Here is a 24,692-nt window from a genome sequence, read left to right as displayed (position 1 = left end):
CATATAAAATAAGGAATTGGAATAATTGTGCTTTATACAAAAAAATCATAACCACCACAAAAAAGGGTGGGCCTCATGGACTCTTGTTAATATGAAAGAAATGAATTTATCAGGTAAGTTCTTACATAAATTATGTTTTCTTTCATGTAATTAACAAGAGTCCATGAGCTAGTGACGTATGGGATAATGACTACCCAAGATGTGGATCTTTCCACACAAGAGTCACTAGAGAGGGAGGGATAAAATAAAGACAGCCAATTCCTGCTGAAAATAATCCACACCCAAAATAAAGTTTAACAAAAAACATAAGCAGAAGATTCAAACTGAAACCGCTGCCTGAAGAACTTTTCTACCAAAAACTGCTTCAGAAGAAGAAAATACATCAAAATGGTAGAATTTAGTAAAAGTATGCAAAGAAGACCAAGTTGCTGCTTTGCAGATCTGGTCAACCGAAGCTTCATTCCTAAACGCCCAGGAAGTAGATACTGACCTAGTAGAATGAGCTGTAATTCTCTGAGGCGGAATTTTACCCGACTCAACATAGGCAAGATGAATTAAAGATTTCAACCAAGATGCCAAAGAAATGGCAGAAGCTTTCTGGCCTTTCCTAGAACCGGAAAAGATAACAAATAGACTAGAAGTCTTACGGAAAGATTTCGTAGCTCTAACAACATCCAAAGAATGCAACGATTTCTCCTTAGAATTCTTAGGATTAGGACATAATGAAGGAACCACAATTTCTCTACTAATGTTGTTGGAATTCACAACTTTAGGTAAAAATTCAAAAGAAGTTCGCAACACCGCCTTATCCTGATGAAAAATCAGAAAAGGAGACTCACAAGAAAGAGCAGATAATTCAGAAACTCTTCTAGCAGAAGAGATGGCCAAAAGGAACAAAACTTTCCAAGAAAGTAATTTAATGTCCAATGAATGCATAGGTTCAAACGGAGGAGCTTGAAGAGCTCCCAGAACCAAATTCAAACTCCAAGGAGGAGAAATTGACTTAATGACAGGTTTTATACGAACCAAAGCTTGTACAAAACAATGAATATCAGGAAGAATAGCAATCTTTCTGTGAAAAAGAACAGAAAGAGCGGAGATTTGTCCTTTCAAAGAACTTGCGGACAAACCCTTATCTAAACCATCCTGAAGAAACTGTAAAATTCTCGGTATTCTAAAAGAATGCCAAGAAAAATGATGAGAAAGACACCAAGAAATATAAGTCTTCCAGACTCTATAATATATCTCTCGAGATACAGATTTACGAGCCTGTAACATAGTATTAATCACGGAGTCAGAGAAACCTCTTTGACCAAGAATCAAGCGTTCAATCTCCATACCTTTAAATTTAAGGATTTCAGATCCGGATGGAAAAAAGGACCTTGTGACAGAAGGTCTGGTCTTAACGGAAGAGTCCATGGTTGGCAAGATGCCATCCGGACAAGATCCGCATACCAAAACCTGTGTGGCCATGCCGGAGCTATTAGCAGAACAAACGAGCATTCCCTCAGAATCTTGGAGATTACTCTTGGAAGAAGAACTAGAGGCGGAAAGATATAGGCAGGATGATACTTCCAAGGAAGTGATAATGCATCCACTGCCTCCGCCTGAGGATCCCGGGATCTGGACAGATACCTGGGAAGTTTCTTGTTTAGATGAGAGGCCATCAGATCTATCTCTGGGAGCCCCCACATTTGAACAATCTGAAGAAATACCTCTGGGTGAAGAGACCATTCGCCCGGATGCAACGTTTGGCGACTGAGATAATCCGCTTCCCAATTGTCTACACCTGGGATATGAACCGCAGAGATTAGACAGGAGCTGGATTCCGCCCAAACCAAAATTCGAGATACTTCTTTCATAGCCAGAGGACTGTGAGTCCCTCCTTGATGATTGATGTATGCCACAGTTGTGACATTGTCTGTCTGAAAACAAATGAACGATTCTCTCTTCAGAAGAGGCCAAAACTGAAGAGCTCTGAAAACTGCACGGAGTTCCAAGATATTGATCGGTAATCTCACCTCCTGAGATTCCCAAACTCCTTGTGCCGTCAGAGATCCCCACACAGCTCCCCAACCTGTGAGACTTGCATCTGTTGAAATTACAGTCCAGGTCGGAAGAACAAAAGAAGCCCCCTGAATTAAACGAAGGTGATCTGTCCACCACGTTAGAGAGTGTCGAACAATCGGTTTTAAAGATATTAATTGATATATCTTCGTGTAATCCCTGCACCATTGGTTCAGCATACAGAGCTGAAGAGGTCGCATGTGAAAACGAGCAAAGGGGATCGCGTCCGATGCAGCAGTCATAAGACCTAGAATTTCCATGCATAAGGCTACCGAAGGGAATGATTGAGACTGAAGGTTTCGACAAGCTGTAATCAATTTTAGACGTCTCTTGTCTGTTAAAGACAGAATCATGGACACTGAATCTATCTGGAAACCCAGAAAGGTTACCCTTGTTTGAGGAATCAAAGAACTTTTTGGTAAATTGATCCTCCAACCATGATCTTGAAGAAACAACACAAGTCGATTCGTATGAGACTCTGCTAAATGTAAAGACTGAGCAAGTACCAAGATATCGTCCAAATAAGGAAATACCACAATACCCTGTTCTCTGATTACAGACAGAAGGGCACCGAGAATCTTTGTGAAAATTCTTGGAGCTGTAGCAAGGCCAAACGGTAGAGCCACAAATTGGTAATGCTTGTCTAGAAAAGAGAATCTCAGGAACTGATAATGATCTGGATGAATCGGAATATGCAGATATGCATCCTGTAAATCTATTGTGGACATATAATTCCCTTGCTGAACAAAAGGCAATATAGTCCTTACAGTTACCATCTTGAACGTTGGTATCCTTACATAATGATTCAATAATTTTAGATCCAGAACTGGTCTGAAGGAATTCTCCTTCTTTGGTACAATGAAGAGATTTGAATAAAACCCCATCCCCTGTTCCGGAACTGGAACTGGCATAATTACTCCAGCCAACTCTAGATCTGAAACACAATTCAGAAATGCTTGAGCTTTCACTGGATTTACTGGGACATGGGAAAGAAAAAATCTCTTTGCAGGAGGTCTCATCTTGAAACCAATTCTGTACCCTTCTGAAACAATGTTCTGAATCCAAAGATTGTGAACAGAATTGATCCAAATTTCTTTGAAAAAACGTAACCTGCCCCCTACCAGCTGAACTGGAATGAGGGCCGTACCTTCATGTGAACTTAGAAGCAGGCTTTGCCTTTCTAGCAGGCTTGGATTTATTCCAGACTGGAGATGGTTTCCAAACTGAAACTGCTCCTGAGGACGAAGGATCAGGCTTTTGTTCTTTGTTGAAACGAAAGGAACGAAAACGATTGTTAGCCCTGTTTTTACCTTTAGACTTTTTATCCTGTGGTAAAAAAGTTCCTTTCCCACCAGTAACAGTTGAAATAATAGAATCCAACTGAGAACCAAATAATTTGTTTCCCTGGAAAGAAATGGAAAGTAGAGTTGATTTAGAAGCCATATCAGCATTCCAGGTCTTAAGCCATAAAGCTCTTCTGGCTAAGATAGCCAGAGACATAAACCTAACATCAACTCTTATAATATCAAAAATGGCATCACAGATGAAATTATTAGCATGCTGGAGAAGAATAATATCATGAGAATCACGATTTGTTACTTGTTGCGCTAGAGTTTCCAACCAAAAAGTTGAAGCTGCAGCAACATCAGCCAATGATATAGCAGGTCTAAGAAGATTACCTGAACATAGATAAGCTTTTCTTAGAAAAGATTCAATTTTTCTATCTAAAGGATCCTTAAACGAGGTACCATCTGACGTAGGAATGGTAGTACGTTTAGCAAGGGTAGAAATAGCCCCATCAACTTTAGGGATTTTGTCCCAAAATTCTAACCTGTCAGGCGGAACAGGATATAATTGCTTAAAACGTTTAGAAGGAGTAAATTAATTACCCAATTTATCCCATTCCTTGGAAATTACTGCAGAAATAGCATTAGGAACAGGAAAGACTTCTGGAATAACCGCAGGAGCTTTAAAAACCTTATCCAAACGTATAGAATTAGTATCAAGAGGACTAGAATCCTCTATTTCTAAAGCAATTAGTACTTCTTTAAGTAAAGAGCGAATAAATTCCATCTTAAATAAATATGAAGATTTATCAGCATCAATCTCTGAGATAGAATCCTCTGAACCAGAAGAGTCCAAAGAATCAGAATGATGGTGTTCATTTAAAAATTCATCTGTAGAGAGAGAAGATTTAAAAGACTTTTTACGTTTACTAGAAGGAGAAATAACAGACAAAGCCTTCTTTATGGATTCAGAAACAAAATCTCTTATGTTATCAGGAACATTCTGCACCTTAGATGTTGAGGGAACTGCAACAGGCAATGGTACATCACTAAAGGAAATATTATCTGCTTTAACAAGTTTGTCATGACAATTATTACAAACAACAGCTGGAGGAATAGCTACCAAAAGTTTACAGCAGATACACTTAGCTTTGGTAGATCCAGCAGGCAGTGGTTTTCCTGTAGTATCTTCTGGCTCAGATGCAACGTGAGACATCTTGCAATATGTAAGAGAAAAAACAACATATAAAGCAAAATAGATCAAATTCCTTATAAGACAGTTTCAGGAATGGGAAAAAATGCCAAACATCAAGCTTCTAGCAACCAGAAGCAAATGAAAAATGAGACTGAAATAATGTGGAGACAAAAGCGACGCCCATATTTTTTTGCGCCAAATAAGACGCCCACATTATTTGGCGCCTAAATGCTTTTGGCGCCAAAAATGACGCCACATCCGGAACGCCGACATTTTTGGCGCAAAATAACGTCAAAAAATGACGCAACTTCCGGCGACACGTATGACGCCGGAAACGGAAAAGAATTTTTGCGCCAAAAAAGTCCGCGCCAAGAATGACGCAATAAAATGAAGCATTTTCAGCCCCCGCGAGCCTAACAGCCCACAGGGAAAAAAGTCAAATTTTTGAGGTAAGAAAAAATATGATAATTCAATGCATAATCCCAAATATGAAACTGACTGTCTGGAAATAAGGAAAGTTGAACATTCTGAGTCAAGGCAAATAAATGTTTGAATACATATATTTAGAACTTTATAAATAAAGTGCCCAACCATAGCTTAGAGTGTCACAGAAAATAAGATTTACTTACCCCAGGACACTCATCTACATGTTGTAGAAAGCCAAACCAGTACTGAAACGAGAATCAGTAGAGGAAATGGTAAATATAAGAGTATATCGTCGATCTGAAAAGGGAGGTAAGAGATGAATCTCTACGACCGATAACAGAGAACCTTATGAAATAGACCCCGTAGAAGGAGATCACTGCATTCAATAGGCAATACTCTCTTCACATCCCTCTGACATTCACTGCACGCTGAGAGGAAAACCGGGCTCCAACTTGCTGCGGAGCGCATATCAACGTAGAATCTAGCACAAACTTACTTCACCACCTCCCTTGGAGGCAAAGTTTGTAAAACTGATTTGTGGGTGTGGTGAGGGGTGTATTTATAGGCATTTTAAGGTTTGGGAAACTTTGCCCCTCCTGGTAGGAATGTATATCCCATACGTCACTAGCTCATGGACTCTTGTTAATTACATGAAAGAAATGTCATACTTGCAAATAATTGTACAAATTTAAAAAAAACAACTTTAGATTTTTTTTTCTGTTATAAAATGTACCTTTTTATCCTTCACTGAAACTTAGCTCCTTTCCATGACAGCATACTGAGGTAGACTCAAGAGTGTGCATCTGTATTGAGAACCATATGGCAGCAATGCAGTGTTTGTAACAATGTATAGGTGAAACTAAAAAAATTAGAATGTTGTGCAAAAGTTCATTTATTTCACTAATGCAACTTAAAAGGTGAAACTAATATATGAGATAGACTCATTACATGCATAGCAAGATAGTTCAAGCCGTGATTTGTCATAATTGTGATGATTATGGCTTACAGCTCACGAAAACCCCAAATCCACAATCTCAGAAAATTAGAATATTACATGCAATCAATAAAACAAGGATTGTACATAGAACAATATCGGACCTCTGAAAAGTATAAGCATGCATACTGTATGTACTTAGTACTTGGTTTGGTCCCCTTTTGCAGCAATTACTGCCTCAATGCGGCGTGGCACTGCTGAGGTGTTATGGAAGACCAGGATGCTTCAATAGCGGCCTTCAGCTCTTCTGCATTGTTCGGTCTCATGTCGCTCATCTTTCTCTTGGCAATGTCCTATAGATTCTCTATGGGGTTCAGGTCAGGTGAGTTTGCTGGCCAATCAAGCACAGTAATCCCACGGTCATTAAACCAGGTTTTGGTGCTTTTGGCAGTGTGGGCAGGTGCCAAGTCCTGCTGGAAAATGAAGTCAGCATCCCCATAGAGCTTGTCTGCGGAAGGAAGCATGAAGTGCTCCAAAATCTCCTGGTAGACGGCTGCGTTGACCCTGGACTTAATGAAGCACAGTGGACCAACTCCAGCAGATGACATAGCTCCCCAAATCAACAGACTGTGGAAACTTCACACTGGACTTCAAGCATCTTGCAGTGTTTGTCCCTCCATTCTTCCTCCATACTTTGGGTCCTTGGTTTCCAAATGAGATGCAAAATTTGCTCTCATCAGAAAAGAGGACTTTGGACCACTGAGCAACAGACCAGGTCTGTTTTTCTTTAGCACAGGTAAGACGCTTCTTTTGAAGCCCATGTCCAGGATCCGACTGTGTGTGGTGGCTCTTGATGCACTGACTGCATCCTCAGTCCACTCCTTGTGAAAGTCCCCAACACTTTTAAATAGCCTTTTCCTGACAATCCTCTCCAGGCTGCGGTAATCCCTGCTGCTTGTGCACCTTTTTCTTCCACACTTTTCCCTTCCACATAACTTTCTATTAATGTGCTTTGATACAGCACTTTGGGAACATCCAACTTCTATTGCAATTACCTTTTTGAGGCTTTCCCTCCTTATGGAGGGTGTCAATGATGGTTTTCTGCACAACTTTCAGGTCAGCAGTCTTTCCCATGATTGTGATAACTACTGAACCATACTGAGACCATTTAAAGGCTCAGGAACCATTTGCAGGTGTTATGGCTTAATTAGCTGATTAGAGTGGGACACTTTGAGCCTAGAATATTGCACCTTTTCACAATATTCTAATTTTCTGAGATTGTGGATTTGGGTTTTTCGTGAGCTGTAAGACATAATCATCACAATTATGACAAATCACGGCTTGAACTATCTTGCTTTGCATGTAATGAGTCTATCTCATATATTAGTTTCACCTTTTAAGTTGCATTAGTGAAATTAACTTTTGCACAATATTCTAATTTTTCGAGTTTTACCTGTAATACATATAGTGCTCAAGATACCCGCATATTCCGGAGCCTACCGCAGTATGCTTTTATGGAGCTTTGTTTTTTTGTACATGGGAATTCAATTTTCCATTTACCTTTTAATAACACATTTAAACTCTATTTCTCCAACATTGGTGTGTCCGGTCCACGGCGTTATCCTTACTTGTGGGATATCTCTTCCCCAACAGGAAATGGCAAAGAGTCCCAGCAAAGCTGGCCATATAGTCCCTCCTAGGCTCCGCCCACCCCAGTCATTCTCTTTGCCGTTGCACAGGCAACATCTCTGAGATGGTTAAGAGTTTTTTGGTGTTTATGTATTTCCACCGTTTCCTCTCATTCCCAGGCTGGTAGCCAGGATCAATCAGGAGAGGGCCTCGGTGATCTTGATAGCTCCTGCGTGGCCACGCAGGACTTGGTATGCAGACCTGGTGAATGTCATCGGTTCCACCATGGAAGCTACCTTTGAGACAGGACCTTCTTGTTCAGGGTCCATTCGAACATCCAAATCTGGTCTCCCTCCAGCTGACGGCTTGGAGATTGAACGCTTGATTCTATCGAAGTGTGGGTTTTCAGATTCTGTAATAGATACTCTGGTTCAGGCCAGAAAACCGGTAACTAGAAAGATTTACCATAAAATATGGAAAAGATATATCTGTTGGTGTGAATCCAAAGGATTCCCATGGAATAAGATAAAAATTCCTAAGCTTCTCTCCTTTCTACAAGAAGGTTTGGAGAAAGGATTATCTGCAAGTTCTCTAAAGGGACAGATCTCTTACTACAGAAAAGACTGGCAGCTGTGCCAGATGTTCAAGCATTTGTTCAGGCTCTGGTTAGGATCAAGCCTGTTTACAGACCTTTGACTCCTCCCTGGAGTCTAAATCTAGTTCTTTCAGTTCTTCAAGGGGTTCCGTTTGAACCTTTACATTCCATAGATATTAAGTTACTATCTTGGAAAGTTTTTTTTGTTTTTGGTTGCAATTTCTTCTGCTAGAAGAGTTTCAGAGTTATCTGCTCTGCAGTGTTCTCCGCCCTATCTGGTGTTCCACGCAGATAAGGTGGTTTTGCGTACTAAGCCTGGTTTTCTTCCTAAGGTTGTTTCTAACAAAAATATTAACCAGGAGATAGTTGTACCTTCTTTATGTCCGAATCCAGTTTCAAAGAAGGAACGTTTGTTACACAATTTGGACGTAGTCCGTGCTCTAAAATTCTATTTAGAGGCTACAAAAGATTTCAGACAAACATCTTCCTTGTTTGTTGTTTATTCTGGTAAAAGAAGAGGTCAAAAAGCGACTTCTACCTCTTTCCTTTTGGCTTAAAAGCATCATCCGATTGGCTTATGAGACTGCCGGATGGCAGCCTCCTGAAAGAATCACAGCTCACTCCACTAGGGCTGTGGCTTCCACATGGGCCTTCAAGAACGAGGCTTCTGTTGACCAGATATGTAAGGCAGCGACTTGGTCTTCACTGCACACTTTTGCCAAATTTTACAAATTTGATACTTTTGCTTCTTCGGAGGCGATTTTTGGGAGAAAGGTTTTGCAAGCCGTGGTGCCTTCCGTTTAGGTAACCTGATTTGCTCCCTCCCTTCATCCGTGTCCTAAAGCTTTGGTATTGGTTCCCACAAGTAAGGATGACGCCGTGGACCGGACACACCAATGTTGGAGAAAACAGAATTTATGCTTACCTGATAAATTACTTTCTCCAACGGTGTGTCCGGTCCACGGCCCGCCCTGGTTTTTTAATCAGGTCTGATGAATTATTTTCTCTAACTACAGTCACCACGGTACCATATGGTTTCTCCTATATTTTTCCTCCTGTCCGTCGGTCGAATGACTGGGGTGGGCGGAGCCTAGGAGGGACTATATGGCCAGCTTTGCTGGGACTCTTTGCCATTTCCTGTTGGGGAAGAGATATCTCACAAGTAAGGATAACGCCGTGGACCGGACACACCGTTGGAGAAAGTAATTTATCAGGTAAGCATAAATTCTGTTTTTGTGCCCATAATTAACATATTTAACAATCGTCCCTGGATCTTTCGCTTCTAAGAAAAATAATAGGCGATTGGTCTAGGACATCACTTTATACCTGGGGAATGGGCGTGTTTGAACTGGTCTATTTCCCAGAAGGCAGTGCTTACTCATATAGTGAGTGCTTTTGTAGATATTAACAAATAAAGCTATCATGTACCATAGTGACGTTCAAGTGGTTACAATGCATGAGACTGAATAGATTAGGCTCTGCACCAATGAGCTTACAATCTAGAGACTGTTAAATGTACTTTCTCCTGTGCTGGCAGTGTGGGAGAGGCTTTGGTGTATGTAGGAAGTAACTGTCTGCACATATACAGGACATGATTCAAAAAGAGCATGCAGTTTTTTAAACAACGGTCTAATTTACTTCTATTATCTAATTTGCGCCATTAAAGATTTGTTCACACAGGAATATCCTAAAATCTAGTTTGTCTCCTGCCGTGCAGTACTAGTGTTGTACGATACCGCTCTACATCATATGTATGATATCAGCCAATTACATGCAGTGACACGTCTGTCTGTCTGTATACAGCTGGGAATTTGCTGGTGATTGGTGGCGACACATTTATGCTTTTTGCCATTGCTTCACCTGATGTGTTTAGCAAGCTCTCACTAGAGAATTGTTGCTCCTTCAACAAAGGATGCAGAGAGAATGAAGCAAATTTGATAATAAAAGTAATTGGATTTTTTTTTTAATTTTTCTTTGTTTATGAGTTTATCCTTTTTTATGCTGTTGGGAAACAAGGGAACAATGCTCCAGTGATTCTTACCCTTATTCTGGATTTTTTTTTCTGCAGATTCTGAATCCTTTCTACATCTTCCAAGTGTTTAGCATCATCTTGTGGCTGTGTGATGGTTATTATTACTACGCCGGCTGCATCCTCCTGATTTCACTTGTTTCCATTGGCATCTCTCTCTATGAGACTCGAAAGGTAAAATGTTATCCCAAGTACATTTGTGAGGTTAAAGGGACATTGTACTTGCAAAGTTGTATATGATCGAGAAAACGTTATGTGAAAGCTGCTTAAACCTAAGCAATTACGTACTAAGAAGATTTGTGTGCGCTTGTATTTTCAAGATGAGTGCAAAATATTGCTTTTGCGAAAGCAATATTTGCGCTCCACTTAGTAGTGTCTCAAGAGATGTGATCGCTAGCTTCTAGTAGTGCATTGCTATTCTGGATTTAACTTTGTGTTTAACCAGTTTCCAGGGATTAAACATGCAGTTCTTTACAAGCAATAGTTCAATAATAAAATGCTCTAACACAGTGGTTCTCAACCAAAGTGATCTCAAGGCCCGGTTAATTTGAGCTGGACATGTCCAGGCACGGTAGTGTGTGTGTGTATGTGTGTATATAGATATAGATATATATATATATCTCTATTCTCTATTCTCTATTCTCTATTCTCTATTCTCTATTCTCTATTCTCTATTCTCTATTCTCTATTCTCTATTCTCTATTCTCTATTCTCTATTCTCTATTCTCTATTCTCAGGCCCATTTATCAAGCTCCGTATGGAGCTTGAAGGGCCGTGTTTCTGGCGAGTCTTCAGACTCGCCAGAAACACAAGTTATGAAGCAGCGGTCTAAAGACCGCTGCTTCATAACCCTGTCCGCCTGCTCTGAGCAGGCGGACAGGAACCGCCGGAAATCAACCCGATCGAATACGATCGGGTTGATTGACAGCTCCCTGCTGGCGGCCGATTGGCCGTGAGTCAGCAGGGGGCGGCGTTGCACCAGCAGCTCTTGTGAGCTGCTGGTGCAATGTTAAATGCGGAGAGCGTATTGCTCTCCGCATTTAGCGAGGTCTTGCGGACCTGATCCGCAGTGTCGGATCAGGTCCGCAAGCCCTTTGATAAATGGGCCCCTATATCTGAACCCAATTTTTTCCTTTTGTGATTCAGATAGAACATGTAATTTTAAGCAACTTTCTAATTTACTTCTATTATCAATTTTTCTTTGTTCTCTTGCTATCTTTATTTGAAAAAGAAGGCACAGGACCCTGGACAGCACTTGTTTATTGGTGGGTGAATTTTTCCACCAATCAGCAAGAACAACCCAAGTTGTTCACCAAAAATGGGTCGGCATTTAAACTTACATTCCTGCTTTTTAAATAAAGATACCAAGAGAATGAAGAAAATTTGATAAAAGGAGTAAATTAGAAAGTTGCTTAAAATTTCCTGCTCTATTTGAATCACGAAAGAAAAAAATTGGGGTTCAATGTCCCTTTAAGCAGGAGTTTTCAGTTGCCCTATCAGTAACTAAGCAGTTAAGTGTGGGTTTAATGGGGGCCCTGGAGTGTGGGGTCTGGCCCTGAAGGTTGGAGGCCCTTTATCTGGCCTTTAATGTTGGGGGTCCTGGCTCTGGAGGTTGAGGGGCCTGTTGGGGGCAGGGCGGCTACCATGTTCATTTGCATAAAATTTAATACATTTCGGTCAGTGTGAGACAGTTTTCCTGGGGCCTTGATTGGTCTCAGTCTGCCCCTGGTGTGCAGTGGGGGCATGACAGGTTGGGGCTCACCAGCAGGGCTATCACGGCCCGGTACTGGGCCACAGCCCGGCTGTTGAGAAACCAGGCTCTAACATATTAGATAATACTTTTATGTTCCTTTAATGGTCTTTATGGAGCTAGATATTTCTGCATAAAAAATTATCCATTTGAAGATAATGATATGGGGGGGGGTTTCTGCTTGGGTCACGCTGTACCAGATTTAGTTTGAAGAACGATAACCACATGCATCAGTAAACAATGAATTATTCATCTATCTTTAAATATGGTCTATTGAATTCATTATCACTGCAAGCACAGGTTATATTTGGGAACATATGTCACAGAAACACTAAAGAACACTTTTTTGAATAGGTATCCACGCATTTTTTCTCAGTAATTGACACCTTTGTATAACATAAATCATAGTGTGGATTATTGCAGCTCTTTTTGGTAATTTAAAAAAAAAAATGCTTTTAAACCGCTTATTTTGTATGCAGGTGTTTTGCATGTCAGTTAATATTTTCCGATGCATATATAAAAATGACTTTATTGTCCCTTTTTAAATGTTATATTACATCTTGATTAGGCTACTGATCAATTACTCATGAGAGAGGATAAAATTGCATTTTATTCTACATAAACATTTTGGGACAGATTACGAGTGGATCGCTAATTAACGCTCCCGCTCGAGCGTTAATTGCGCTAGAAGAAAGCTTTTTGCACTCGACGGTTTGTGCAGTTGAAAGTAAACTGTTTTAGTTTGAGTGCTAACCCGACGAGGGCAAAAAGCCAAAGTTAGAAAAACCTAACACCCCACTCTCGCACAAACCCGATTGCATAATCTCATGTGCGCTAACTCGACAGATATCTATGCTTTTTCATGTTTTCATCTACTTGACTGCAAAGGGCTCCAGTGTGTGTAACTGTCTCTGTACCCAAAGGCAGAACTTTTTTTTCACTTTCTGCAATGAGATTTTTTAGAGACATTTTTTCTGCAAGTCATTTTTAAATAAAATTACATTTTAAAATAGGCAGTTACACTAAAGCACCAGTTCAATTGCAATGTGCAACTGGATAATAAAGCAATATTTAAAGTTTTATAATATAGTGCAATAGTTTAAAATTGCATTGCAAATTAGCTGCAGACATAGTCTAACATAGAAGTAGTAATAAAAAAAATGTACATTGCTCAAACGTTTTACATTCAGAAAAAAACAGCTTTGCAAACTGTGAAAGGCTAGGGGACGGGTTTGAAACAATCGCTAAGAGCCAGTCAATCAATGCACTACTGCTTTGCAGCGCTACTGCACATTTGACTGTTCACTTCTAACAACAGCACTTTGCTCTGGATAAACTGTGATAAAAAAAACTTTCACAGTGCAGCCAGAGAACAGCTCTGTTTGAAGAGAACAGCCTAATGTGGAGCAGCACTGCAAAGTTAAATAGCTAACAGTTCCTGCATGTGTACTGTTCTTTCTTCAGACATGCTGCATTTTCTGCGATGACATCTCAGACCACTGCATATTCTGCCTTGGGCTCTCTGTAATGTATTTTTTATGTGTTTTTTGCAACATTTTTGTTTTGCAAAAAAGTTAACCAGAGCTCTGAAGTCACAGTAATTAACCTCTTAAGGACATATGACGGAATTTTTCCGTCATAAAACCATTGAGCAAACTGAAAGCTGTGTTCTTAAAGGGTTAAACTAGCGTTAATCACAAATTGCGCTTAAGCAATCACGTTTACTTTCAATTCGCAATACCATCGGTGAGCCCGACGAGCACAAACTCTGTGATAAACCCCTTATCACTTGTACGCAAATATTTGTGCTCCACTTGTAATCTGGCCCTTTGTTGGACTTTAGCAGGCAATATTGAGGGGTGTTAGCAACATTGACATCAGACTCAATAGAAGTAATAGACTTTTAATATAGCAGTTTAGATCTGTTAGCTCTGCCTGAAGGTCTAATGTCTGTGTAAGATCTGTCCTTCTCATTGAACAAAAATAAAATATATATTTAGGTTTGTTTGAATATTTTGTATCTGGTCTACACTGAAAATTAATTAGTCCAATTAAATCATTTGTGTTTGATCCCCGACAGCAAAGCGTGACTCTGCGCAACATGGTGAAAGTATCTGTGAGTCTCAAAGTGCGACGGGCAACAGGAGGTGAGATTCTGTGTCGCTTAATATATGTAGCGCAGTCAAAAGTCTGTTTTCCTTAACTGGACAGTAACCACTTTAATAATTACAAGACATTTCTATTGTCTTGCTATAGAATTGCATATCAGCCGAGTCTAAACATTTTTAAAACAATTTTACATGCTGCAATTGTTTTTCAATAGACAAACTCCATTCACCCCTTGCCTTATTTGGAGGAGCCCATCCAGGCTCGAGTCTGCTGCTTGCAATCCTAGCCAAGGTCATTATGTTAGTATAAAAAGCTCTGTTTTGCAGTTGCTAACTGTTAAAGTCAATTAGGGAAATATATGTAGTATGGTTGGCCTTGAAAAGTTAGCAGAGTGCATTTCCAATTTTGAGAATTAGAAAATCCACAATTTTCAGAGCCAAATTGCATGAAAAGGGGGCAAAATTAAAAAAAAAAGTTGTAGATGCATAACTAAAAATCTCATATTAAAATCTCAAGGTGTTTACTGTTCCTTTTATGCCTTCACATACATGGTGTTTTATTGCACCAGTTCACACCTTAGTGATTGGCCCATAAATTTGTAGACAGGAGACAACACATAGCTTTACGAGACATAGTATTGTAGGAATTTCAGTCAAACAATGCAAAAATAAACGGATTTTTCAGCTTGTGTCTTTTTAAAACTGGATTTTTATATCACTGTAAATGGGTCCAAAGAACAAAAGTATAGACGTTTTAAACCTCTTCAGCCTGGAAGAGCCTTGAAACATTGTCCTTTTTTCTTCTTAAATGGAAAGAGTCCACAGCTGCATTCATTACTTTAGTTTATCATCAATTTACTGTAATCTGAATGTTTTCCCGAGAGGCTACAACTCCTTGCGGGTCCTGAGGGGGGTTATTGATCAGGGGGGTTTATAATCATGTTTGTTATGTGATTCAACCTGCTTATGTGTGATGTTACGGGCTCGTGGTTAGAACTTTGAGGCCTTTGGAAGTGACGTGGCCTTTTTGTTGGGCGCACTTTTTTGAACTGTATGGTTCACCTTGTTTGGGCGTGTTTCTGTTCCCCATTTCTGCATTCCCGACCGTGTGGAGCAGGAGATATTCTAGTCAGCAGGGGTCTCGTCAGAGGAGGTGGTGAGTGCCCCAGCCATTGTGGGTGTCAGGTGCCATTTTTGTTTTACTATTTTAGTCCATATTGATATTTCCTCTATCCAGTTATGGAGGATTCTGATGTTGAGACTGTGCTAATTTCAGATTCAGTTACAGAGGATTCTGATACCGAGACTATTTTGATTTCAGATTCTGTGTCCAGTGACGACTCCGGATTGGCCTCCTTGACACATGTCAACCAGTTTTGTTCCCTATGCCATATAAGAGCACCTGGTTCCTCGGGCACTGGGAATCAGGGGACTGCTGAGCCATCCGCCTCGGGGGGGCCAGTCCTCCAAGAGGCGAGTTCCCTACCAATTCATGCTTCTACACATGCGAGTAAGCCAGTTTATGGTTCCTCCTTGCGGGAGGCGTGTTCCCTCCGGAGGTTGCAGCACGTTTTCGCTTCCAGATAATGTTGGCAATGGTCCGTCTGCAGAGTCCAGACGTTTATTTTAGATTGTGCTCGTGCCCTATTGTCCCGGGCCTCCCGCCTTGGGGTGGGCCTCTACAGTTCCCCGCAGGTGTAACTGTTCCTGAGTGTTGTGCTTTTTGTTACAGGATTGTGCACCTTAGCGTGTTGCTCATATCTTTTTCAGTTATTGAATGACCCTATCATTAACAGATACAGGGATTTTCAGTCTGATAATTCGAATAGTAACCTTTTTAGACATGTGGGGATGAGGTAATCTCCAGATTGTCATTTGTTTGAAATCTTTCCCAGTTTTTGAAAGATAGGGCTCCGTTTGGCTGGTCCTGTGGGTAGGCCTGTGTCTTTTGGGCATTAACCTTTGGGTTGCCTTATATTTTATTTTGTATCCAATGGGATGTCCTTTTTTTATTTGTTTTTGTTTCCTTTGGGAACCATCTGGGATCGATATTCTTTGTTACTTCTTCGGAAGTCATTTGGACATGTTATTCCTATGTTTAATAATGTCTGTTTTCTTTTTTCCCCTATGAGGGAGAATTTATGCAGCTTGCCGGTTAGGACCCTGGGTACAGGCTGGTCCTGTTGGGTTCGTTCGGTTTTGTGGCTGTTTGACACGTGGCGCTGTTTCTGCTGGACTGGTTCGGTAGTAGCGCTGAGTGCTCAGGTTATCATTGTTTTTCATGTTCAACTAAGCATTTGAGAGGACCTGTGAGTACGCGAGGCAGGGAAGGATTGTTTCAGTCCTTATAGCCTTCAGTAATAGATGACCGGGCCGGGGAGTATTCCGCTGCATCACTCTATCTGACATCTGATTTCATCAGAACCTATAGTTCCTCCTCCATGTGGGGGGGGGGGGGGTGGTGGGCTTAGCGCCCCGTTACCAGTGTTTGAGTGGTTTGGCCTTCAGTTTTTAGGCTTCTGGGTGGTCCTATTGGGGCTTGATCCAACAGTTTGTATGGATAGCTGTCCAGCATGTGGAAGGTTTTGCATTTTGAAACCTGTTGCAGCTCTTGGCAACTTAAAGGGGTGCGTGTAAGCTGTTTCTAGTGTATCTAGATGTGACTCTTACTCTTGACCGTATTCGGTCTGACTGATTTATGAGACCTTTGGGTCTTCTTCCATTGTCTCCGGGTGAGTTAGATCTCCTTTTGGGGATCTGTGTTCCGGATGTTGGTTGATCCCTGTAGGGACTTGTTTAGCTTGGGGTTTCCTGGAGCTGGAAAGGCTTAGCACCTTTATCTTCCCTGTGTCCTCTGCCTGTGTGGAGGTGATGGGGAGACTAACCCTGCTAGTAGGGTTTTGGGGACTTCGAGGTATCCCTTCTGTTGTCCTGAGGCCTTGTGAAGTCCCTTCATTTGACTTCTAGCCTTGCTCCTTGGAGAGTTGGACTTTAGCTAGGGGTGGTTCCTCCCTTTTGTCAGGGTTTTTGAATTCTCTTCGCTGTCCGGATTCTCTGGATATGCTTCCATTCCCTTTGTCTGTTTGGGGTGTTTAGTTCCAGGGTATAGTTGCCTGAACTATTAGGTGCCTGAACCTGTTTTTTTCCCTGAGTCTTCCTCTTCTGGGGCTTCACTCCTTTTTCCTGTCCCAGTTTGGGTTGTTTTGGATCTCAGGGCTGGTCGGGGTGTTCCACAGTAGTGGGAACTTGGGCTATGTCCTTGTTTCATCTACTTGACCGGATCAGAGGTTGGCCTGGTTTTCGGAGTATTTCTTGCTCTTTACAACAGAGTAACCCATGTCATCTAGGGGTTATCTGTGTGGCTTGCGCCTCAAGGGTTGTGGGTTATACCCAGCTGCTGGCGTTGGATTCCAATTACTGGTGCACCTTAGGGTTGCGTTCCCCTGTCAGTTTGCCAGTGTACCCGTGGATTCTCTGCTCTGCAGGCAAATGGGTTGGCTGTACCTCTGTTTGCCGAGCTACTTGTAAGGGGGTCCTTCTAGGGCATTTGCGTTGGGGATTTTCCTTCCCAATTAGCCGGTGGCTTCGGGCCTTGAGGACGGTTGTTGCCCTTCCGGTCTCTTCCCTTTTTCTTTAAGGGATATTCTCCCTATGGAGATGAAGTACTTACTTGGGGCTTCTCCTGGTCGGGAAGTGGAGGGTGGAATCGGTTCCACCTGGAGTTTTGCTGGCTCCAAATCAGACTGTGGGGCCTTGTTTTGATAGATCCTTAGGTCTATATGGCCTTGTATGTTTACAGAGTCGGGTTGTAGTTGCACTCTGGGGGGATGGCTCTGCCATCTTTATGCTCGTTCCTGTACCAGTTTCGGGATTTTGTTCCCCTGTATGGATCCTTGTGGCTGGGTTGGTCCAGCTAGGTGTGGGTCTGCAGGTCAGGATGTCCGAACGGTTTAAGGGTCGCAGCATCCTTTGGATGTGTGAGCTTGTTGAGTCTATCCTTATAGCTCAGTCTGCTAGGAGATGGTTTTTCCTTTCTCCTTTGGTAGGAGAGGGTTTACTCTTCCTTCGGGTTCTGAGGGTATAATCTCCTTCTCGGGGGGCCTTGATGGAGGCTTGTGTTCCCCTTTTTTTGGAATCTGTGAGTAGGTCTGGCGACTTAGGTTGCCTGGAGCGTGCCCTCTGTCGAGGGGCTGTTTTGTGCGGTCTGTTTCTTGATGACTGCTTCTTCATCTTCATAGGAAGCTCCCTCTGTATCGTCCTGTTAGGACTCTGTGTTATCATACTTGGGATTTTGCCTGGGTCTATCACACGCTTTTTCACGGTCAAATACTTTGGTATTCTATGGGGGCACTGGGAGGACTTTGCCTCTTTGTTGCGTTCCATGCTTGCAGGATGTTGGGGAGACGTCCTTCTGTCTCCGTGCCTTGTATTATCCCCAGTTTCACCTGGTATAGGCGTGGCCTCCCTGTTTGGGTCCATTTGGGTCTCTGTGAGCTGGGCCCACTCTTGGAGGTGCTATTGTTTGATTAAGGGACCTTTCGGTTTCCTCGGTCCTCCTTTGCCTTTTTTCCCTAGGGGATTTTGGCTGGTTCCCCTTCATTTGTGAGGGGTGAGTGGTGGTGGACCGTCTGTTGGGCGACGGTGTCTCTTGGGGACCATTGGCTCAGTCGTGTCCGTTTTTCGGTCTCTAGTTTGGCTCTGGACTAGCTGCGAGTCGGTGTCACTGGGGCTTTTCCTTTAAAGAAAATTCTCGGCTTCGGACAAAGCGGGATTTTTTATTGGGTTGGGGTCCAGTCCTGATGCTCTCAGTATGGGCCGCCTATTGTACCCTCCTGTCTTGGCATTCAGTGTCCTCTATAGCTTGGTTATTGCTTTCCCAAAAGTAATGAATGCAGCTGTGGACTCTTTCCATTTAAGAAGAAAAACATAAATTATGCTTACCTGATAATTTCCTTTTCTTCTGATGGAAAGAGTCCACAGCTCCCCACCCGTAATTTTATGTGGGTCGTCCTTATATCTTCTGGCACCTTTTCACCCTGATATTTCTTCTACTGTTCCTTGTTCCTCGGCAGAATGACTGGGGGATGAGGAGAGTGGGGGAGGTATTTAAGCCTTTGGCTGGGGTGTCTTTGTCTCCTCCTGGTGGCCAGGTTCTTATTTCCCAAAAGTAATGAATGCAGCTGTGGACTCTTTCCATCAGAAGAAAAGGAAATTATCAGGTAAGCATAATTTGTTTTTTTTTTGTACTCTGGACCCATGTGCAGGCAAATAAAGTACAGGTTTTGAAAGAGTACTAGAGGCTGTACGATATATAAGAAAAAGGTACTAGCAGTACTGGAGTAAAGTTTTGGTTGAGCAAAGTTAATTCTTTCAGAGGAGTTGCTGCTAAGCTCAGAGGAGCTGGTTCCCGGAGACTGTATCATTCTGCCAGAGGAGGGGTTGATGCTACCGTGTGACGCTGCTTTACTGTCTGGGGAGTGTATGGTTAACGAGAGTCTGCTAACAGGTGAGCAAACATGATGCACTGCAGATGTCCTTATATTAGCATTAAAGGGACATGAAACACAAAACATTTCTTTCATGATTTAGCTAGAGAATACAATTTCAAACAACTTTCCAATTTACTTCTATTATCTAATTTGCTTCATTCTCTCTGTATTGGTTCTTGAAGCAGCAATGCACTACCGGGACCGAGCTGAATGCAGTGGGTCGGCCAATAGCATGACGTATATATGAGCAGCCACCAATCAGCAGCTCCTGCCTAAGTATCTATTTCTACAATGGATACCATGAAAATAAAACAAATTAGACAATAGAAGTAATTTGAAAAACTGTTTAAAATCAAATTCTCTATCTAAATCAAGAAAGAAAATATTTGGGTTTCACATTCCTTTAAACATAGCGGTTTGTCAGGAGCTGAATTTGTCCAGCAATACAAAAAATACAAATGAACATTTTATTATTGTACTATTTCTTGCATATAACTATGTGGTGCAAAACACTACTGGGTGCTAGATGAACACACATGGTGAAGCAATGACAAGAGGCATATGTGCAGCCACCAGTCACCAACCTGCGGCCAGTAGTAGATTACTGCTCCTAAGCTTATCTATGTATGCTTTTTACTGATGGATACCAAGAGAAAAAGTTGACAATAGAAGTAAATTAAAAGTTTCCTAAAATTGCCTGCTCTATAACCATGAAATTATAATTGTGACTTATGTCCTTTCTAAATTTGTAAGTTAATGGAAGGGGGGGGGGGGAGTGTGTATATAAATGTTAATAAATGGTCCTCCTAGGAGAGCAATAAACGTAGACCACTGCTGACTGAGCCACTTAAACCCATAAAAATGCTCCCTGTCGAAAACCAAACACCTCTTAGGGTCTCCTCCTATAGCAAACCGCTGAAAGGGATTTAGACCTGCTACATATCCAACATGTCAGGTCCCGCTACGCCAGGGTACAGAGACAAATAAACTTTCAAGCCCTTGTTAGCCAATACTTTCAGCGTCTCTTACCCTCTCGGTGTGTGGTCCCATCAGCTGGCAAGGGAAAGTCCCATCATCCGTGACATCACGGTCCATACAGAAAGGAAGGAGGAGTGGAGCAGATACAGACTCGCAGTGGACGTCCGTGCTACACAAGCAATCCTGCTGGTGGTAATGTAGATTGAAGTGGAGAGACGGATATACTTGGTAAAAAAACAAAGTCCTTTATTTCCAAAATTTTTAAAAGGATTCACAGAGGAACAAGTATATGCTGGTGAGCGCAGCACCAATGCTGCGCTCACCAGCATATACCTGTTCCTCTGTAAATCCTTTTAAAAATGTTGGAAATAAAGGACTTTGTTTTTTAGCAAGTATATCCGTCTCTCCACTTCAATCTTTTTAAATTTGTGTCTTGTTTGAAATCAGCTCTTAATCAGAGGAAGGTAAAATGTACAGTCTGAGTAAATAGAAAAATGATAATACTAAGCTGTTAAAGGAATAGTCTAGTCAAAATTAAACTGCCATGATTCAGATAGAGCATGCAATTTTAAGCAACTTTCTAATTTGCTCCTATTATAATTTCCCATCTTAATGGGAGTAGAGTCCACTGCTTCATTCATTACTTGTGGGAGTTAAGAACCTGGCCACCAGGAGGAGGCAAAGACACCCCAGCCAAAAGGCTTAAATACCTCCACCACTCCCCTCATCCCCCAGTCATTCTTTGCCTTTCGTCACAGGAGGTTGGCAAAGAAGCGTCGGAATATTAGAGTAGTCTCTTATGGAGGGTAGTACTCTTCGAAATGGGACTTGAGTTTTAAGTAACCCTGTCAGCCTCTCAGTGAGAGCATGGGCGAAAGTTAGAGTCCGGAGATGCAGGGAGTGTCGTCTCTGCAAAACCATCCCAACTCATGATTAACAACTCCTTAAGCAATCAGCGTTGACACGTTTCGCTGCCTGCTTTCTGCACTCAAGTCCATGTCAGGAGTGATGCTATTAACCTGTCGCACTTGAAGGGCCGTGTTCCTGTTCCACGGCATAGATTCTGGTAAGATCGTTTAATTTATACACATATGATAACGCATGAAAACAGGGTCACAGTGTGTCTCCTTTATCTGTATAGAATAAAGGGTTAATATCCCCGGAAGGGGGATTATTGAACAGGGGGGAAAATGCATAATATCTTTATTGTGTTTGATGCTGCAATGTGTGAGATGAGGCTCTAGTAGTGTGGTACAGTCAAGAATGACGCGGCCCATTTTTGGCGCATTATTCTCAAAAAGGCAGGGGCGGGCCTGCATGGCACTCCATGTGACTGGGTGTGGCCTCTTCCACTTCCTCTTTCCTGATCGGCAATTGCGGAGGACGTACCGGTTTCTCTGTGGTCCGGGTCATAGGAGGTGGTGAGTGCCCCTGCCATTGGTGTATAAAGGTGCCATTTAATCTATCTAGTCCGTATTAAAGGTGTAAGCTAGAGGATACTCCCTCTTTAATTAAACCCAATACTTGCATTTATTGTGAGGAGGTGCAGGTTGACTCGCCTGCTCAACTGTGTTCCACATGTGTTGACAAGATTGCAATGTTTTACTATTATTAGAAAGGAGTGGGAGAAACTTGACTCGTCGTTTGCTCCCTCTACCTCTTTTAAAAAGCTGTTCTCCATTCTGGACTCTCAGATCAAGCTATGGGGGCCGTTCTTAAAGTGGATGGGGCTAATTCCATGCTCACTAAGCTGTAGCGAGAGCCAGAGGTATAGCGGCGGCCCCTTATCTAGACGATATTCTGGTCCAAGCTCAGTCCTACAGTCTGGCGGAGGACCACTCGAGGGCTCTTCTTCTCCTTCAATCCCACGGATGGAAGATAAATGAAGGAAAGAGTTCTCTGGTCCCCAGCAACAGGGTGGATATTCCTGACAGATCAGACGCTCCAAGATTGCGTCCAATTGTCTTGCTCTTCAAGCCTCCTCGGACATCTGTGGCCAGGTGTATGGAGGTGATTGGGCTCATGGTATCCAGCAGACTTATCAGACTTCTTCAGTTATGCATGTTGAGACAGTGGAACGGCGATCACTCAGATCTATCCTAACAGATTTCTCTGGACAACCAAGTGAGGCAATCTCTCTCTTGGTGGATCCGCCCTGGACAGCTGTCCCAGAGGACTTCCTTTTTGAGACCATCCCGGGAGATTGTGACCATGGACACAAGTCTCTCAGGATGGGGTGCTGTTTGGGGTGCCAAAAGGGCAAAGGGCAGGTGGACTCGACAGAAGTCGACTCTTCCATTAAATATTCTGGAACTTCGGGCGATATTCAATGCTCTAAGGGCTTGGCCCCTCCTGGGGTTGTCCAGATTCATCAGATTCCAGTCGGACAACATTACCTCTGTGGCTTACATAAATCATCAGGGGGGAACAAGAAGCTCCCTCGACATGAGGGAAGTAGCTCGAATTGGCGGAGACCCACAACTGCTCTCTCTCAGTGATCCTCATTCGGGTGTGGACAATTGGGAAGCGGATTTTCTCAGCAGAAAATAGTTTCATCCTGGGGAATGGTCTCTCCATCCCGAGGTGTTTGCGGAGATCTGCAACAGATGGGGGACGTCGGAGATAAACCTCATGGTGTCCAGACTCAACTTCAAGCTACCCAGATATGGGTCGCGGTCCAGGGATCCCCAGGCAGAGCTGATAGATGCCTTAGCTGTGCCTTGGGAGTTTAACCTGATTTACATTTTCCCACTATTGCCACTCCTCCCTCGGGTGGTGGCCCGCATCAAACAGGAGCAAACTTCGACCATTCTGATTGCTCTGTCATGGCCACGGAGGACGTGGTTTGCGGATCTGGTGGGAATGTCGTCATCTCCTCCATGGAGGTTACCCTGTCGCAGAGATCTGCTGGTTCAGGGTACTTTTCTCCACCAAAATCTCGATTCTCTGAGGCTGACTGCGTGCAGATTGAACACCTAGTCTTGGCTAAGAGAGGGTTCTCGGAGAGAGTGATTGATACTCTCATTCAGGCTAGAAAACCGGTCACTCGTCGCATCTATCATAAGGTGTGGAGGACCTATTTATCCTGGTGTGAGGAACGTGGATATCCCTGGCACAAGATTAGGGTATCGAAGATTCTGGCTTTTCTCCAAGACGGTTTGGATAAGGGCCTTGCCGCCAGTTCCTTAAAGGGACAGATTTCAGCGCTATCGGTCCTGTTACACAAGAAGCTAGCGGAGCTTCCTGATATTCAGTCCTTTGTTCAGGCTCTGTCCAGAATCAGACTGGTGTTCAGAAATGCTGCTCCTCCTTTCCTGGAAGGTTCTTTTTCTTCTAGCTATTGCTTCGGCTCACAGAGTCTGAGTTAGCGGCCTTGCCATTTGAGCCTCCTTACCTGGTTTTTCACGCTGATAAGGCTGTGCTTCGCACTGGATGGGGTTTTCTCCCCAAGGTGGTATCAGATTGTAACATCAATCAGGAGATAGTAGTTCCTTCCTTGTGTCTTAACCCTTCGTCTAAGGAGCGGTTACTTCATAACTTGGATGTAGTTCAAGCCCTGAAGTTTTATCTTTAGACCACGAAGGAATTCAGACAGACTTCGTCACTATTTGTTGTGTATTCAGGGAAGCGTAGGGGGTAGAAGGCCTCTTTAACTTCACTGTCTTTTTAGCTGAGAAGCCTTATCCGTTTGGCTTATGAGATAGCGGCACATAAGCCTCCACAGAGGATTACGGCACATTCGACTAGGGCTGTGGCCTCTTCTTGGGCCTTTTAAGAATGAGGCATCTGTGGAGCAGATTTGTAAGGCGGCTACTTGGTCCTCCTTGCAAACTTTTGGAAAATTCTACAAATTTGATCTTTTTGCTTCGGCAGAAGCTGGTTTTGGGAGAAAGATTTTGCAGGCTGTGGTGCCCTCAGTATAGGGTCCGCCTTTTTTTTTGCCCTCTCGTTTGTTCATTCAGTGTCCTCTACAGCTTGGGTATTTGTTCTTTGTTCCCACAAGTAATGAATGAAGCAGTGGAATCTCTTCCCATTAAGATGGAAAACATAAATTATGCTTACCTGATAATTTCATTTCCATCTGTAGGAGGAGAGTCCACTGCTCCCGCCTGTTTGCTCCGATGGGCGTATCTAAATTTTGTATGGTTCTTCTGGCACCTTTATACCCTGATGTTTCTCCTACTGTTCCTTGTTCCCTTGGCAGAA

At 42.6% G+C, this 24,692-nt stretch overlaps 1 protein-coding gene across 2 annotated transcripts in view; it reads left to right on the top strand.

Annotated features, from left to right (window-relative positions):
- ATP13A2 (ATPase cation transporting 13A2) overlaps nucleotides 1-24,692 on the top strand; it is a 163,614-nt gene that overhangs the window by 12,418 nt on the left and 126,504 nt on the right. The window contains exons 5-7 of one of the 2 annotated variants that reach the window (XM_053690262.1): nucleotides 10,201-10,335; nucleotides 13,992-14,058; nucleotides 19,394-19,525. In XM_053690262.1, coding sequence (XP_053546237.1) covers nucleotides 10,201-10,335; nucleotides 13,992-14,058; nucleotides 19,394-19,525 — 334 coding nt within the window. The remainder of the gene's footprint in view (nucleotides 1-10,200; nucleotides 10,336-13,991; nucleotides 14,059-19,393; nucleotides 19,526-24,692) is intronic. The other variant, XM_053690263.1, reaches the window with a different exon arrangement.

The sequence above is a fragment of the Bombina bombina genome, chromosome 8 (assembly GCF_027579735.1).
Source record: "Bombina bombina isolate aBomBom1 chromosome 8, aBomBom1.pri, whole genome shotgun sequence".
NCBI lineage: Eukaryota > Metazoa > Chordata > Amphibia > Anura > Bombinatoridae > Bombina > Bombina bombina.
The sequence above is the reverse complement of the archived record's forward strand: the minus strand, read 5'-3'. Positions and strand labels throughout refer to the sequence as shown.